This window comes from Ahaetulla prasina, chromosome 11 (assembly GCF_028640845.1).
Source record: "Ahaetulla prasina isolate Xishuangbanna chromosome 11, ASM2864084v1, whole genome shotgun sequence".
Lineage (NCBI taxonomy): Eukaryota > Metazoa > Chordata > Lepidosauria > Squamata > Colubridae > Ahaetulla > Ahaetulla prasina.
Genome location: NC_080549.1, coordinates 15,445,318 through 15,462,945, shown reverse-complemented (window position 1 = coordinate 15,462,945; position 17,628 = coordinate 15,445,318). Strand labels below are relative to the sequence as shown.

General features: G+C 45.7%; 1 protein-coding gene across 1 annotated transcript in view; it reads left to right on the top strand.

Moving 5' to 3' along the window:
* The window catches only part of DACH2 (dachshund family transcription factor 2), a 371,548-nt gene that overhangs the window by 165,553 nt on the left and 188,367 nt on the right, over positions 1-17,628 (top strand). The window contains exon 2 of the mRNA XM_058154632.1: positions 16,725-16,840. Within this exon, the coding sequence (XP_058010615.1) occupies positions 16,725-16,840 (116 nt within the window). The remainder of the gene's footprint in view (positions 1-16,724; positions 16,841-17,628) is intronic.

Genomic DNA, 17,628 nt, shown 5'->3' with positions numbered 1-17,628 from the left:
GCCTACCATTCCCGTCCTAATGTTCCCTTTGATTGTATCCAATTCGTATGGTTATTTCATGCTTATACTTCTATATACTGTTGTGTTTGAAAAATAAACAAATAAAAAAAATAAAAAGGATATTTCTTCCAACAGTTCCTTGCACCCCATTTTCTCTCTTGGATATGGAGACTTTCACTGTTTCAACTTCACTTAACCAACCTACGTCTCGGGATTTCGACTTTTCAGCCTGCTCAGAGACCGAGACTTCTGGTTGTTCTGAAAGACTCAACACTTTCAGAGGTCATCCTGGCTGATGAAGGCTGATAATTGAACTCAAGAGATTCCATCCCAGAACGATTGGATCCTGCTCCCCTGCAATAAATAAGCATAAATAAATGGGCAGTGCAAATAAAGAACAAGAGAGAGAGAGAGAGAGACGTTATTTAAATAGGCAAATAGGTCAGGTAAATGAGGTATAAAATAGTTTCACAGCTCCAGCTTCCGTCAGTTGAGTAGCCAACCTTTAAATTGCTTATTCTATCAGCTATCCCTTTGCAAAAAAATAAAATAAAATAAAATCTTTCTTGCAAGTAGGGGATTTTTCCCCCCACCCACAATATAAGAGATGTAATATATCCCAATCAGTCCGCCGTATCATGATCTCTCTAAGATTGTCAGTCGCCTCTCTTGCGTAAATCGAATGGCTTGAGTTCTTTAGATTGTTCCCTGGGTTCATTTGTTCTTACTTGACAAATTTGAGATGTCGCTGAGCGCTGCTAGGCGCTTTCATATTCTCATGACCAAATCGGCTTCTTGGTTTGAGCCGATTTGATCATGAGAATTTGAGTTGGAATGGACCAGCGGTGGGTTTCAAAATTTTTTACTACCGGTTCTGTGGGTGTGGCTTGGTGGGCGTGGCAAGGGAAGGATCCTGTAAAATCTCCATTCCCACCCCACTCCGGGGGAAGGTTATTGCAAAAATCCCCATTTCCTCTCAATCAGCTGGGACTTGGAAGGCAGAGAATGGGGGGGCGGGGCCAGTCAGAGGTGTTATTTACCAGTTTTCCGAATTACTCAAAATTTCCGCTACTACTTCTCCAGAACTGGTCAGAACCTGCTGAAACCCACCTCTGGACTGGACCTTATTCCAGCCAATATTCAGAATTTTATAGGAAGTATTATGTATTTATAGTTCATTGTTTTATAGGAGGTACAGATTTGCCATCTCTCTTGTAGATGAGGACCAGGCAGTTGGATAGCATTGCATTCATCTCTTCTTTCGTCTCATCTGTTCTTCAGGCTTCCCTCAAATTACTTCACCTGTGTATGGTTTGCCAATTGCAGAGTGGCAGGTAGGACAGCACTCCCGAGGGTTAACGTCATTGCCCAGAGGATCATTAGTTGCCCTCTCCCCTCTTTGGAAGAGTTTTATAGCTCCTGCTGCTTTAAGAAAGTTCAAAACATCCTTAAAGATCCATCTCATCCTGGACACACACACACACCCCTTTTTTTTTAAGTATTACCATCAGGCAGCCGGTACAGGATAATAAAAATAAGGACAAATGGGCTGAAAAACAGCTTCTATCCCAGAGCAGTAACTCTATTGAATTCTACTGTATAGTGCAATAATAATGCAATACCTGGGAGTTTCAATTCAATTGTATAGAATGTGAAGGATGTGTGTTTGTGTTTTATTTTTTATAGTTATAATGTAGACTGAAGATGGCATTTAATTTCGTTGTACGAGGCGCAATGACAATAAAGTAAGCTAAACTAAACTAAATTATGCTACAGACATGTGATGGAAGGTTTGGCCATTACAAAAACCATTTTTCCTGTGTCAACCAAATGTATTTATTTTGGACAGAACAGGAGTTGAAATTTCTCATGTTTCCCTTACAATGTATTAATCCAGTGAGATTTTCATGCCCAAAGGGAGGTTAAGCCCAGAGAGAAAAACATCTCCCACCTTCTAAAACCCCAGATCCAATGATGCAACAAACATAAGGAAAAACACGTTTAAATAAAATTTCTATTAGACATTTGGCTAAATATCAATATCTTGTCTATGGAGAGTCTCAGTCATCTAGGTCATGGCTTTCCCAAAAGTGCCTTTTTTTCAAGAGGCAACTGGACTTCCTGGTTTTTCTTTGAAGACATTTCGCTTCTCATCCAAGAAGCTTCTTCAGCTCTGAGTGGATGGTGGGGAATGGAAGGATTTACACTCCTTGTGAGGATGCCAATGAGAAAGGCACTGGAGACAAAATGGAGGCCAGAGGCTGATTGGAAAGATGGTTTAATGATGAAGCAGAACCACATGGGTTTGTGGTTCTGGTGCAGCTGATCACACGGAGTTGAGAGTGAGGGGTTTTTATACCTTCTCTTGGGAAGCACTTGAGCTTCCTGTTCCTGTGCAAGAGCATGTATTCTTTTGGCTGTTGTAGAGGTTATGTAGGGGTCACAACTGGCTCTATGGGTTGTCTGAGGTAAGTTTGACGTTTGGAAGGTGATGTAATGTCTGTAGGAGATTGTGCAATGTAGTGAGTTTTGCTGCTAAATGGTAGTGGCTTAATCCTATTATGTCCTGAAGGGTCATGTCTTAATCCCATCACCCTGGAGCTGAAAGTCTTTTGTTTTGTAGATAGGCTAGCCCAATCTTTCTCAATGGGCACAAAATATCTGCTGGGGATAGCGGCGCTGGGGCTCTGAGTTTCTGTCTCCCTTAGGATTTTTTATTTCTCTTTTAGGAGAAATATTTTATCCTGCTTTTTTAAAAATATTTCTCAAAATATTTCATTCTTCTGTGGGGGGTGGCGGCTTCCCACAGACAAATAAAATTACTTTGACTAATACGGTTGGGGCTCTCCAAGCATGCATTGGTTCTAAAAATCCATAGAGTAAAACCTGACTTGCGTACCAGTTCAGCATCAAACAACATTAGGGGTGTTTCTCCAGGGGTGTGCCGCTGGGGGTTCGCAGGGGTTGGGGAGAAGCTCTAGCTAAGATTCTGTGCAGTTCGGAGAATCCCCAAATCCCACTCCTGGCTGGCCTCTCCCGCCCCTCCCCTCCCAGGAGTCCCCACACGGCCCATTTTGGACGCAGGTAAGTGCAAGGCGCACGCAAAGGCTCGAGGAGGGCGAAAAACGGGCCTATTGGAAGTTTGGGAAGAGGGTCTCCAGAGGGCCTCTGGAGGCTGGGAGGCTGTTTTCGCCCTCCTGGAGGCTCAAGGGAAGCCTCCAGAGTCCGGGGAGGGCAAAAACGCCTCCCTCCCCTGGCCATGGTACAGGAAGTCGACTAGGCCACACCCACCATGGCCACGCCCACCCAGCAACCGGGCAGAGAACCCCTTGCCTATATTTTTGAAGCGCATCCCTGTCTTTCTCCCGTCCCAACCACCTACATTTTGATCCAGAAAAAGAGCACAACGGCTGGGAGTTCCCATGCAGTGTTGCATGGAAAGAATCGGTGCATGAATGCAACACCCTGTTTTTATGAGATTGTTGCCCTGGTGATGAGGTTCTAGTTAACTGCTTAAACAACTTCATGATTAATGTTCATTGCCCATTTTGCATGGCTGCCTTTTCCACCCCCCATTTCCCCCATTTCCCCAAATTAGCCTGTTGTTGCCTTTGATCTGGGAAGGAATACAACGTCTTTCAATAGTTAGACAAGTGATCAGTTTGCCAACATGAAGAGAGAGACCGCATCGAGTTCCAAGGAGGTCAAAGTTTCTTTTTCTTCTTCAGATTCCAGAAGGTCACTCAGAGTTTAGCTACATCTGGCACTTAGGAAATATGTGGTCGAAATTCCAACATATATTTTTTTTGGGTGTATGTGTGTGTCATTGTTTTGATGCCACAAAGCAACGGAAGGAACACTTTCCGAAAAGGGCACGCACGTTTTCCCTGCGTTGAATTTTAAAAATATAGTGAAATCATGTGTTTTGCAGAAGAAAACAACAACAACAACAAACATCCTTCTGTACTTTTGATTTCCAGCAGGAATATCTCCTTCATCCAGTTGGCAGAGTTTCGTAAAGTTTTAGGCAGCATGCGCTAAAGGCAGATGCTCTGAAAGGGTTGGAATAGGCTTGCAATCTAAAAGAAAATGGAAGGGTGTTCAAAGATACCAAAGAAAATGTACTCATAAATTACTAAAAGGTAGCTGTGTATGAAAGACCTTCCTTCCTTCCTTCCTTCCTTCCTTCCTTCCTTCCTTCCTTCCTTCCTTCCTTCCTTCCTTCCTTCCTTCCTTCCTTCCTTCCTTCCTTCCTTCCTTCTTTATCTTTTTTGCTTGCTTGCTCAGTTGTGGTCATGAGTCAACAACCAGCTGTACAGGGGTATCCAAACTTGGCAACTTAAAAACCTGTGGACATCAACTCCCAGAATTCCCAAGCAGCCATGGAATTCTGGGAATTAAAGTCCACAGGTCTTAACAGTTGCCAGGTTTGAACACCCCTGGTTTAGTCTTACTGTAACCGAGTTTTCAAGACACTGAGCTTGTCGATCGAAAGGTTGGCAGTTCAGCAGTTTGAATCCCTAGTGCCCCGTATCATCTACCTCTAGCTTAACATATTTTCTATTCTTCTTCATCTCCTTCTTCTGTTTCCGGTTTCCTTTTTTATTCTCTTAACCGTTGATATAATACTTCCCATATTATATAATATTCAGTTTATTCTTTCTCCTTAATTGCTAGTGTTAATCTATTCATTTCTGCACATTCTAATATTTTCCTAATCATCTTCTCTTCAATAGGAATCGCTTCACTTTTCAGATAAACACTTCACAGGTGTTGTTCTGGTCTAGAAATCTTCATAATTCATCAAGTTGCATGAAGCAACCATACTGAGGAAACTTGTATAGACTTTCTTTCCCAACCAATGCTATCTATCATTGGTTTATTCAGAGGCAGAAAGATTGGTGATCTCTGGTTCTGGTACATAAGCACCTAATGTAGATTGTGGTTGACTTCCTTTGATTTAATCATTTCTACTTTAAAAAAAAACACAAAAAAAAACAAAGTCTCGGTTGGCTGGGTTTAGACATTGTAATTATGGGTTGACAAGCCATGATGGCTGTATTCAAAGCATGCAAAACTAGTCTGCCTGCAATTATATCTTATCATGAGGGATGAACCAAGAAACAGTGTTTACAAGCCTGTAATAATGCTTCAAATGTAACCCCGTTGATGGAGATTTGGTGTGAACAACACTGATGCCACACAAATTTTACTCCCAAATAAGGACAAAATAGGTGTCAGGCCTGGAAACCATACTAGACTTTAGGTTTCCAGACGCTGCCACATTTTTCCCCTGAGGGGAAGAAGGGGGGCTGAGGGGTACGGTAATATTCTTTAAGCGGTCAAGGTCGGATGGTGTTCACATCTGCAGGAAGAGTGGCGAGAAGATATTCGAATGAACTGGGAGAACGTGGGACCATGTGACCATCAAAGGGGTCAGGGAGGTGGGACTCTTGGAGTTTGTATAACTGGGAAAAGAATCCGGAAGTTCAGTTTTGGAATTTCACTCATCGTGTGCCAGTTTCCTCATGCTAGTAAAGAACTCTGAAAAACAATGGCTTCTGAGTTTTTTTTATGCAGAAGAGGTTTTTCTGGAACCTTGACAATAGGACAGGATAGTGCCTATAACCTGATAGTCAATATAAATGATTGCACATGTTGTTGTTGTTAGTTGCGAAGTCGTGTCCGACCCATCGCGACCCCATGGACAATGTTCCTCCAGGCCTCCAGGCCTCTACCATCCTCTGGAATCCATTTCAGCTCATGCCAACTGCTTCAGTGACTCCATCCAGCCACTTCATTCTCTGTCGTCCCTTTCTTCTTTTGCCCTCAATTATTCCCAGCATTAGGTTCTTCTCCAGTGAGTCCTTCCTTCTCATTAGGTGGCCAAAGCATTTGAGTTTCCTCTTCAGGAGCTGGCCTTCTAAAGAGCCGTCAGGGTTGATCTCCTCCAGGACTGAACGGTTGGATCGCCTTGCGGTCCAAGGGACTCGCAGGAGTCTTCTCCAGCACCAGAGTTCAAAGGCCTCAATTCTTTGGCGCTCAGCTTTCCTTATGGTCCAACCTTCACAGCCATCCATTGCAACTGGGAAAACCATCGCCTTGACTATACGCAGTTTTGTTGGCAGGGTGATGTCTCTGCTTTTTAGTAAGCTGTCTAGATTTGCCATACCTTTCCTCCCCAGGAGCAAGTATCTTATTAATTTCTTGTCTGCAGTCCCCATCTGCGGTGATCTTGGAGCCCAGGAAAATAAAATCTGTCACTACCTACATTTCTTCCCCATCTATTTGCCAGGAATCGAGAGGGCCGGGTGCCATGATCTTAATTTTCTTAATGTTGAGATTGCACATATACAGTTTGCATAATAGCCTCATGACACATAGGTTGATATTTTCCCTCCTCGTCTCATGACTTGGCTTGAAATTTAGCACTTCCTTGTATGTTAAGCCATAGTTTTGGGAGTGGTGTCCGTATCGAGAAACTGACCTGACCATCCTGCAGACATTGGACTAGTTAATCTAATAGCATTCCTAACAGGAAGGTATGGATTGTAAGCAAAGAAACACCTAATCCAAAACAATATCGGTCTCATGTGTAACTGGAAAATGATCTATATGTTTGCTTTGTTTTGGAGGTGAGGTTATTATCTCCCTACCCCCAATTTGAGGGACGCGGTGGCTCAGTGGCTAGGACGTTGAGCTTGTTGATCGAAAGGTCGGCAGCTCAGCGGTTCGAATCCCTAGTGCTGCCGTGTAACAGGGTGACCTTCCATTACTTGTCCCAGCTTCTGCCAACCTAGCAGTTTCGAAAGCACGTAAAAATGCAAGTAGAAAAAATAGGGACCATCTTTGGTGGGAAGGTAACAGTGTTCCATGTGCCTTTGGCGTTGAGTCATGATGGCCACATGACCACGGAGACGTCTTCGGACAGCGCTGGCTCTTCGGCTTTGAAACGGAGATGAGCACCGCCCCCTAGAGTCGGGAACGACTAGCACGTATGTGCGAGTGGAACCTTTACTTTTACCTTGCCCCCAACTTAAAAAAAAATATTATTGCTGAGCATAAATAATAAAGTAATTAAGCAAAAAATGTCAACAATCCAACCTTAATCATTTGCTCACGAGCAATCACCATTCAATTAAAGAGCAATTAAATGGTTATTTGGGCCCTGCAAAATAAGGCAGTCCTCAAATCAGTAACACAATCAATATTTTCACTGCAACAGGATGCGGGGAAGATGGACCTTTTAACCCGAACCGATTAAATTGTCATCAGACGGTTTCCTAGTTAAATCACTGCATGTTTATTTATCTTGATTAGTATGCAAATTTACATCTGATTCTAGTAAATTTGGGGGTGCACCCACGGCGAGAGAGGAGGGGGTGGTGGTGCTTCTAAATGTTGCTATTGTCAGAAGTCCAAACGCTGTTCATTTTTTGCCTTGTATGTGGAAGAGCTTTGTGTGATTGCTCAGTTTTTACATGAGAAATCACAATTTGTGCAGTTAGAACAGAACAGAATAGAATAGAATAGAATAGAATAGAATAGAATAGAATAGAATAGAATAGAATAGAATAGAATTCTTTATTGGCCAAGCGTGATTGGACACACAAGGAATTTGTCTTGGTGCATATGCTCTCAGTGTACATAAAAGAAAAGATACCTCCATCAAGGTACAACAGTTACAACACTTAATGGTAGTTATAGGGTACAAATAAGCAATCAGGAAATAATAACAGTATAAATTGTAAGGATACAAGCAACAAAGTTACAGTCATAATTGGAAGGAGATGGGTGGTGGGAACGATGAGAAGTTTAATAGTAGTGCAGATTTAGTAAATAACTTGACAGTGTTGAGGGAATTATTTGTTTAGCAGAGTGATGGCCTTCGGGAAAAAACTGTTCTTGTGTCTAGTTGTTCTGGTGTGCAGTGCTCTATAGCCTCGTTTTGAGGGTAGGAGTTGAAACCGTTTATGTCCAGGATGTGAGGGGTCTGTAAATATTTTCACAGCCCTCTTTTTGACTCCTGCAGTATACAGGACCTCAATGAAGGAAGGTTGGTAACCATTGTCTTTTCTTCAGTTCTAATTATCCTCTGAAGTCTGTGTCTGTCTTGTTGGGATTCAGAACCAATTTGTGTGCTTCAATTTGTGCAGTTTTAGGACTGAACTGTATTTGGAGCTTCCTTAGGCAGGTCGTCTTGAGTTATGGCCATTTATTCCATAGCTGTTCAAAGTTAGGATGGTCGTTGTGGCCTGTCAGCCGCCGGCCCCTCCAGCAGCCGAATGAGATGAGGAGGAGGTGTGGGAGTCAGGGCCAGCATCAAGGCAACCTGAGAGCTCCAAGGGGGAAGATGGAACGGAGCTGTCAGAGATAGAATCAGGGGTGGAGCCTGGGCCATCCATCAGCCCTCAGATGGGGAGTCAACAGCCCCCAGGTCTGGAGGTGGCTGATGAGGAAGAGGAGGAACAGCTGGGTCCAGTGCCTGATGTGCGGATATGCAAAAGGCAGAGGAAAGGAGAGCAGTGGAAATCTATGGGCTGATCTTTTGGATGGAAGAGCCACCGCTGCTAGCGAAGCCCCACCTTAGCTCTGGGGATAAATGGCAGGGGGAAAAGATGAGTAGGTGTGGCAGAGAACTATTCGTCTCCTTTGCTGGGGCTGTTGGCACTCCTAATAAAGGGAACATTTATTTAATTACAGAGGATTTGTTGTGTTTGGGAGCCGGGTCAGAACAATGGTGCAGTACAAATGGGATCCTTGTAGTTCTGATTATCATAGCATCCCCACAATTATGTGATTGTACTTGGGGCACTGGGTACTTGGCTCATGATTATGACTTTGCAACAAGCCACAATGACATTCCCTGCCGGCTTCCCAACAAGCAAAATCAATGGAGAAGCGTGCAGGAAGTCGGAAGTCGCGATGACATGAGCTCCTTACTTGACGGTGGCATAGTTCTTGCTTAAAGAAGGCAACCAGAACTGCTGGAATTGCCATAGCTAAGTGATATGATCACATGATGTTATGCATTGCTACCATGTCACTTAGTGACAGAAATTCTGCTCCCAATTTCCCTCATAACCAGAGGGCTACCTAGTGTTGTGGCCCTCCAACGGCCCGCAGAGCTGGCAGCAGATTTGGACAGTGAGGAGATTGGGGAGGAATGTGGGCCAATCCTGAAGTCTGGGGAAGGCTCAGATGATGGCTCTGCGTCGGAGGCAGAGAGGGGGCCAAGGCCATCTGGTAGTTCTTTGCTGCCTCTGGAGTCTCCGGAGTCTGACATCAGTGAGACAGAAGAACAGCAGGAGCCTGTTCCCAGTGTGTGCATGTGCACAAAAGACAGGAACAATTAAGAAAACAGGGTGGACTTGGGAGTAAGGCTTGGAGATGATTGCCCCTCCCATAAGACATAAAAGAGAAACAAACAGGACTTGAGCTTTTGCAGGAAGCAATTAGTTTATCTGGTCAGTAAAAGTTTTGGAAAATTTCTGTTCGACTCTGTGCTAAGTTTGGCATTGCCCTGCGTGTGGCAATTAGTTCTCTGGCAGCATTCCAAGGGAGATAAGGAGGGTGTTTGTAAACACTCCCCTGATAAGACTGTTTGAGAAGCCTTTTGGACTGGGAATGACAATAACTCACAGCTGTATGAATAAAAGATGTTTGCCGGGACTAAGATTGTGCTGTATACTTTCTAAGGAAGCCCAGGTCAGAACACCTGTATAAAGGTAACCTAGCCTGGGTTTTGGATCTTGTATTTGGCTCCATCCAGTCAACAGGCTATGATTTAGAGTCGTTTAACCAAGATGAACGTTCTCGATCTCCCGCAGAGGTACACGTGGCTGCCGTCTCTAGTTCAGGCGAAACGGGGTTTGCTGCCTCAGTCGAGTTGCAATTCCTTCCGATGGTTTGTTGATTTCCAATCATGAATAAAACTGCAGTGGAAAATGCACGGAAGAGTATCCAGTTTCACTTTTAAGTGTTAGAAATTGACTGAAACCAACCACACTAGACACATCTCAAAATAAATTTGTCAGCGAGCGCTGTTGTATAACAGGAAGAGCAAATATTGTGGCAACGTTGTTGACGCGAGAAAAGAGAAAGGATATAACTGTTTCCTCAGAAGAACCGATGGGTTTCCAGGAACTATTGCTGAACCGATTTTCCTGGAGTGTTTTTTTTTTTTTTCCCCAAGAGAAAGCCGATGTGGTATTTTCAATCTGACAGTGCCGAAAATGTTCTTCCAGTCAAAGAAACCTCACTTAGGAAGAAACCTCACTTAGGGCAGCCATGAGCCAAAACCTCATTAGCTGAAGAGGCATTGAGCTGAAACTTGTCCCTTCGAAAATGGATAATAAAATTCATCCTCCACCAGATTGTGGATTTGAGCCTGCTTGTCTTTCCAGCAGGCCTACTTCCAACCATGGTGGGTCATTGCAACCACATAGAGAGAGACCGGTTGTTACTGTATTGCAGTAGTTGTTCTGATAATTAGCTGGTATAAAAGGTAAAGGTTCCCCTCGCATATACGACTCTAGGGGGCGGTGCTCATCTCCATTTCAAAGCCGAAGAGCCAGCGCTGTCCAAAGACGTCTCCGTGGTCATGTAGCTGGCATGACTCAATGCCAAAGGCGCATGGAACGCTGTTACCTTCCCAGCAAAGATGGTCCCTATTTTTCTACTTGCATTTTTTACGTGCTTTTGAACTGCTAGGTTGGCAGAAGCTGGGACAAATAACGGGAGCGCACACCGTTACGCGGCGCTAGGGATTCGAACCGCCGAACTGCCAACCTTTCGATCGACAAGCTCAGCGTCTTCCCCACTAAGCCACCATGTCCCTTAATTAGCTGGTATAGTGAACATAAAATGGTAAAAACGCTCTTTACAGGTAGTCCCAGGGGTGGGCTCCTGGGGGTTTGGCAAGGTTCAGGCGATCCTCTAGCTAAGGATCGCTGGGGTTCAGTGAACCCCCAAATGCCACCCCTGGCTGGCCACACTCACCCCGTCCCTCCCAGGAGTCTCCACGTGGCCCGTTCATCATTCCAAGTAAGTGAAGGGGCTGCATGGAGGGTCTAGGATTGCAAAAGGGAGGTTATAGAAGTCTGAATACGGGCCTGTTTCCGGCCTCCGGAGTGCCTCCAGACTCTGGGGGAAGCTGTTTTCACCCTTCTGGAGGCTCAAAGAAAGCCACCAGAGCCTGGGGAGGACAAAAAATGCCCTCCCTCCGTGGTGCAGGCGGCCGACAGCCACCATGGCCACACCCACCCAGCAACGGGGCAGCGAACCTGTTGCTAATGGATCTGAAGCCCACCCCTGGTTAGTCCTCGACTTATGATCACAATTGAGGCCGGAATTTCTGTTGCTAAGCAAGACTAAGCTGTAAATGAGTTTTGTTCCATTTTACGACCTTTCTTGCCACAGTTGTTAAGTTAAGCCCTCAGTTGTTAAGTTGGTGACACAGTTGTTCAGTGAATCTATCTGGCTTCCTCACTGGCTTTGTTTGTTAGAAGAGGTGCAAAATGACCTCTCATGATTTACGGGACCGCCTACTGCTACCAAATACCTCTCACCGACCCGTGCGCTCTCACAGAGAGGGACTCCTCAGGGTGCCATCAGCTAGGCAGTGCCGTCTGGCGACACCCAGGGGAAGGGCCTTCTCTGTGAGGGCTCCCACCCTCTGGAACGAACTCCCTCCAGGACTTCGCCAACTTCCGGACCTCCGAACCTTTCGTCGCGAGCTTAAAACACACTTATTTATCTGCGCGGGACTGGATTAGATTTTAAAGTTATGGGTTTTAAGGGGTTTTTATTATTTATACTATTTTAAATTTCGGGCATAGAATAAGTTTTTTAATTGTTTTTTAATCTGTATTTATATGTATTTTAACTGCCTGTGAACCGCCCTGAGTCCTTAGGGAGATAGGGCGGTATATAAATTTGAAAAATAAATAAATAAATAAATAAATGATGGATCCTGCAACCGTCATAAATACATGCCAGATACCAAGTATTTTAAATTTGATCCGGTGACCATCGGGATGCTGGAAGTGTAAAAAAAATGTTCATAAGACACGCTTTTCAGTGTCATTGTAACTTTCAACGGTCACTAAACAAATGATTGTAAACTACCTATAGTTAAGTTAGCTCTGGGTGATGACATAGAAACAACTCTGAAGTAGTATATAAATCTAAGGAAAGAACGAAGGAAGGGAGGGAGGGGGAGGGAAGGAAGGGAGGGAAGGAGAGGTGGAAGGAAAGGAAAGGGAAAGCAGGGAGGGGGAGGGCAGGGAGGGGAGGGCAGGGAGAGAAAGGAGGGAGGGGGAGAGAAAGGAGGGAGGGAGGGAGAGAAGGAAGGAAGGGAGAAGCGAGGAAGGAGGAGAAAGCGAAGGAAGAAAGGAACGAAGGGAGGAAGGAGGAAGGGGAAGGAAGGAAACGGGAGAGAGGGGAGGGATGGAGTGGGGGGAAGGAAAGGAAAAAGAAAGGAGGGAGAGGGAGGGAAGGGAAGGGAAGGGAGGGAGGGAGAAGGAAGGAAAAAAGAAACAAAGGGAGGGAAGGGGGGAAGGAAAGGGAAAGGAGGGAGGGGGAAGGAATGAAGGAGGAAGGAAGGAGGAAGGAAGGAAGGGAAGGAAGGAAGGAAGGAAAGGAAGGAAGGAAGGTCACAGGACCTGTTCCTTCATATCCAAGATTACTGAACGTGGCATAATGGAATTAAGTTGCAGGAAGGAAAATTATAATTAAAAGCTTTAAAAAATTCTAACAGTATGAATGTCTTGGCTGTTTGTAAAGTTGCCTTGCAGAAGGTGAATATCAAAACGATATTCATTTTGGTACTTTTGGGGAGGCACAGTGTTCCAAAGTGTTGGGATGATCACTCCCATAACTTTAGAAAAAAAAGATTATGCTGTGGGGTTTTGTTTTTCCCCCCCCCAACCCCCAGAAATGCCTGAATTTATAGTGCGAGAACTTCGGTATGTGAGCAAGCTCACCTTGTGGTAAATCCTATCCAGTGAGGCTCCTACTCGTTTGTTGAACACGGTTGAATGTGGACTTGCGTAGAAAACGAAAAATAATTGATTTGAGGCCTTGCCTACGATCAGGTCTCTTCTGGCTGGAAACCAAGATGGGATGAAAGGTATTGATCTGTGCAACATATTTTATATCATATTATCCTGTATTGTATTCCATAGGACTCTCCAGAATCAAAAGGGCTTGACAGCCTTCCTCACAGGGTTTAGAGAAGACTTAAATAATCCTGCCTTTGATTTTCTATTTCTGTATCTAATGTTGTTAATCTTTTTAATATTTATGATTTTACTTGTAGGCTGCCCAGAGTTGCTTTGCAGAGTGAGATTGAAGAGGGACCCTAATATAGATACCCCAAAAACTAGATATTTACTAACCTGTATCACGTATAGAAGTCAACGTGTCATTTAAAAAGCAGAAGTACACCATTGGGCAGGGATGTGGTGTTGCAAGCTTTCGGGAAAGTGCAGAAATATTTCTACAAATTGTTCTTTGTAACCTGTTCCAGTAACTATATGTGGTAAAGGAGTGGGCATCGAGAATAACGTATGCATCAACATATGTATCCGGAAGGTGTATGATAAGAGTAGTCCATATTTGGGCTTTTGTCTGTTTTAACCAATTAGGATAACTTCTTCTTTTGGCTTATGACAATATCTGTAACCAAAGGTATAAAAGATTATGCTTGAGCCTTGCTCGAGGCTCAGACCTTTGTTTTCCACGTGAGTGGGGGTCTTTTTTTTAATTTTTTTAATTTATTTATAATTACATTTCTATACCGCACCATCTCCCGAAGGACTCAGGGCGGTGTACAGCCAATATTAAAATGCACATACCACTATAATATAAATATAATAAATAAACACTATTTAAAAAACAATTTAAAAACAAATATTTAATGGCCGAATCACTAAAACGGTCGAAGACCGATTAAAAACCCATTAAAATTTCGCTAAAATACGTTCTTAGGCTAGTCCCGCTCGGTGAAATAATAAAGTCTTTAGTTCACGTTTGAAGGCCCGGAGGTCGGGGAGTTGGCGTAACCCTGGAGGTAACTCGTTCCATAGGGCTGGTGCCGCCACAGAGAAGGCCCTCCCCCTGGGGGCCGCCAACCTACATTGTTTGGTCGACGGCACCCTGCGGAGGCCCGCTCTGTGGGAGCACATAGGTCGTTGGGAGGCAATCGGTGGCAGAAGGCGGTCTCGCAAATACCCGGTCCTAAGCCATGGAGCGCTTTAAAGGTGGTAACCAGCATCTTGAATTGCACCCGGAAAGCTACTGGCAGCCAGTGCAGGCCGTGCAGGATGGTATTATATGGGAGCAACGTGGTGCCCCCTCTATCACCCGCGCAGCCGCATTCTGGACTAGCTGGAGCCTCCTGGTGCTCTTCAAGGGGAGCCCCATGTAGAGAGCATTGCAATAGTCCAGGCAGGAAGTGACGAGGGCATGAGTGACCGTGCGTAAGGAGTCCTGATCAAGGAAGGGGCGCAACTGGCGAATCAGGTGAACCTGATAAAATGCTCCCCTGGCGACGGCCGTCAAGTGTTCTTCTAAGGACAGCCGATCATCCAGAAGAACGCCTAAGTTGCGCATCCTTCCCCTGGGGGGGGGTCAGTATTTCCCCCCCACACACACAGTCAGCGATGGCATAAGCTGACTGTATCGGGACGCCGGAACCCACAGCCACTCAGTCTTGGAAGGGTTGAGCTGGAACCTGTTCCTCCCCATCCAGACCTGCACGGCCTCAAGACACCGGCCCATCACCTCGACGGCTTCGTTGGGGTGGTTCGGGGTGGAAATGTACAGCTGCGTATCATCAGCGTACAGATGATAATCCACCCCGAAACCACGGATAACCTCACCCAGCGGCTTCATATAGATGTTGAACAGGAGAGGCGAGAGAACGGACCCCTGCGGCACCCCACAAGTGAGGCGCCTCGGGGTCGACCTCTGCCCCCCTGCCAACACCGTCTGTGAACGGTCAGAGAGATAAACGGTAAACGGTGCCTCCCACTCCCAATCCCTCCAACCGCCGCAGCAGGATACCATGGTCGATGGTATCAAAAGCCGCTGAGAGATCTAACAGGACCAGGACAGAGGAACATCCCCTGTCCCGAGCCCTCCAGAGGTCATCCACCAACGCGACCAAAGCTGTCTCGGTGCTGTACCCGGGTCTGAAACCGGACTGGAACTTGTGTAGCTTACTTTTGTAAGCTACACAAACAGGTCTGTGTCCTGTTTGTGCAGACAAACAGGTCTGTGTCCTATTTGTGCAAATAATAAAATAATTCTCGTTTCTTCAATCCTTCGTGGTCTTTTCTCCTTCCATTGGGAACTCAGAGTCCCGCAACAAGATGGGCAGCATGTAAATTTAACAAACAAATAAATAAAAAGTAAGCTACACAAGTACGAACTGTTGAGCAAAAAAGTGGCCTCAAATCATCAGGAGCTAAGAAATAATTAGTCTTTTTATTTGCTTGCATGGGATGCCCCCTTACATTTTTCTTTCCACCCTTTCACTGTGAAATACCAGAATCGGCGTTGTTCAAATGAGCACAGGTTTAATCTATGCTCGTGATGGCGAACCTTTGGCATGCGTGCCACAGCTGGCGTGCAGAGCCCTCTCTGCGGGCACGCGAGCCGTCCCCCAGTTCAGCTCTACTGTGCATGCGCGCGGGCCTGACTCTTGCCAGCCAGCTGATTTTCGGGATGCGCATGCGGGAAGCGCATGCGGGAGACACGCATGCATGCGCAGGGGGACAGTTGTACGCCCATGCCAGAGGTGGGTTTCAACAGGTTCTGACCAGTTCTGGAGGAAGAATTCAGGAATTCCCCATTCCTAGGGGAAGGATATTGCAAAATCCCCATTCCCTCCCCACTTCAGGGGAAGGATATTGCAAAATCCCCATTCCCACCCCACTCCTGGGAGAAGGATACTGCAAAATCTCCATTCCCTCCCCACTCCTGGAAGAAGGATACTGCAAAATCTCCATTCTTACCCCACTCCTGGGAGAAGGATACTGCAAAATATCCATTCCCACCCTACTCCAGGGGAAGGATATTGCAAAATCCCCATTCCCACCCCACTCCTGGGAGAAGGATACTGCAAAATCCCCATTCCCACCCCACTCCTGGGAGAAGGATACTGCCAAATACCCATTCCCTCCCCACTCCTAGGAGAAGGATACTGCAAAATCTCCATTCCCTCCCCACTCCTGGGAGAAGGATACTGCAAAATCTCTATTCCCACCCCACTCCTGGGAGAAGGATACTGCAAAATCTCCATTCCCACCCCACTCCAGGGGAAGGGTACTGTAAAATCCCCATTCCCTCCCTACTCCTGGGGGAAGGATACTGCAAAATCTCCATTCCCACCCCACTCCTGGGACCAGCCAGAGGTGGTATTTGCCGGTTCTCCGAACTACTCAAAATTTCCGCTACCGGTTCTCCAGAACCTGTCGGAACCTGCTGGATTTCACCCCTGCCTGCAGGTAACTTGCAATGGGCGGTTGACCGGTCACTTTGGAGTCTAGAAAGAGTTAAAATTCCGACAGCAGAAATCAAAAGCCAGCAACCAAAGGACCAGGCTGGTCAGGGTCTTAAAAAAAATAAATAAAAAAAATCGATGCAAAGTACATTGCTGATGCAAATCCTTTTGACAAAAGAGCACTTAAAGTTTATTTTCACTTTTGTTTCAACAGTTCACGACCGGGGAGACCCCCCAAGCGATCTCTGGGGGTTGCGATACAAGAGAACACGCGCTTGCTTCCCCACGGAGTGCCGGGCCTCTTATCGCCGGGGCTTATCTCCCCAACAGGTAATAAAATCCTTTGGATGCCTTCTCTCCCTGCTTCGTCCTGTGCAGCAGTTGAAATAAACTAATATTGATCTAACTGCCTTGTCCTTCAGGGCTTTTCCAAGCTTTACCAGAGGTTACATTATTGGATTTCTTGAGCATTCATGAAACCTCTCTCCAGTCCCATCCCGTCCCCCTCCCTTCACCCCCCCCACCCCACGTGGCGTTGCTGAGCTGACTAAAACCTAATGGATTTGCAATTTAGCTCTTCATTAATCGTAATTTCCTTAAAGGGAAAGTGCCATTAGATGCCTTGGTCATACGATATGGGGAAAGGTTGATCTTTGGAAGGGGCTCTTTCAAGAACCTGGTCGGGGGGGGGGGAGGTTGGGGGGGAATTTCTCTTTGTTTTCTTCCAAACTCAGAAGCCAGCAATCCATGGGGACAGGAGGTGAAGGGCAGCTTCCTAAAACGCCATTGGGCTTTTGGCCTCAGGATTTGCAACGTAATAAGAGCGTAGGAAGCTGGGTGGTATAGATTGCAAGCGGTTGTACATTTGGTAGACCTCTTCCGTGATTATACAGTGGGGAGCTTGAGGGCAGCAATAGCAATAGCACTTAGACTTACATACCGCTTCATAGTCCTTTACAGCCCTCTCTAAGCGGTTTACAGAGTCAGCCTCTTGCCCCCAACAATCTGGGTCCTCATTTTACCGACCTTGGAAGGATGGAAGGCTGAGTCAACCTTGAGCCGGTCAGGATTGAACTGCTGGCAGTGGGCAGAGTTAACTATAGCAATAGCACTTAGAC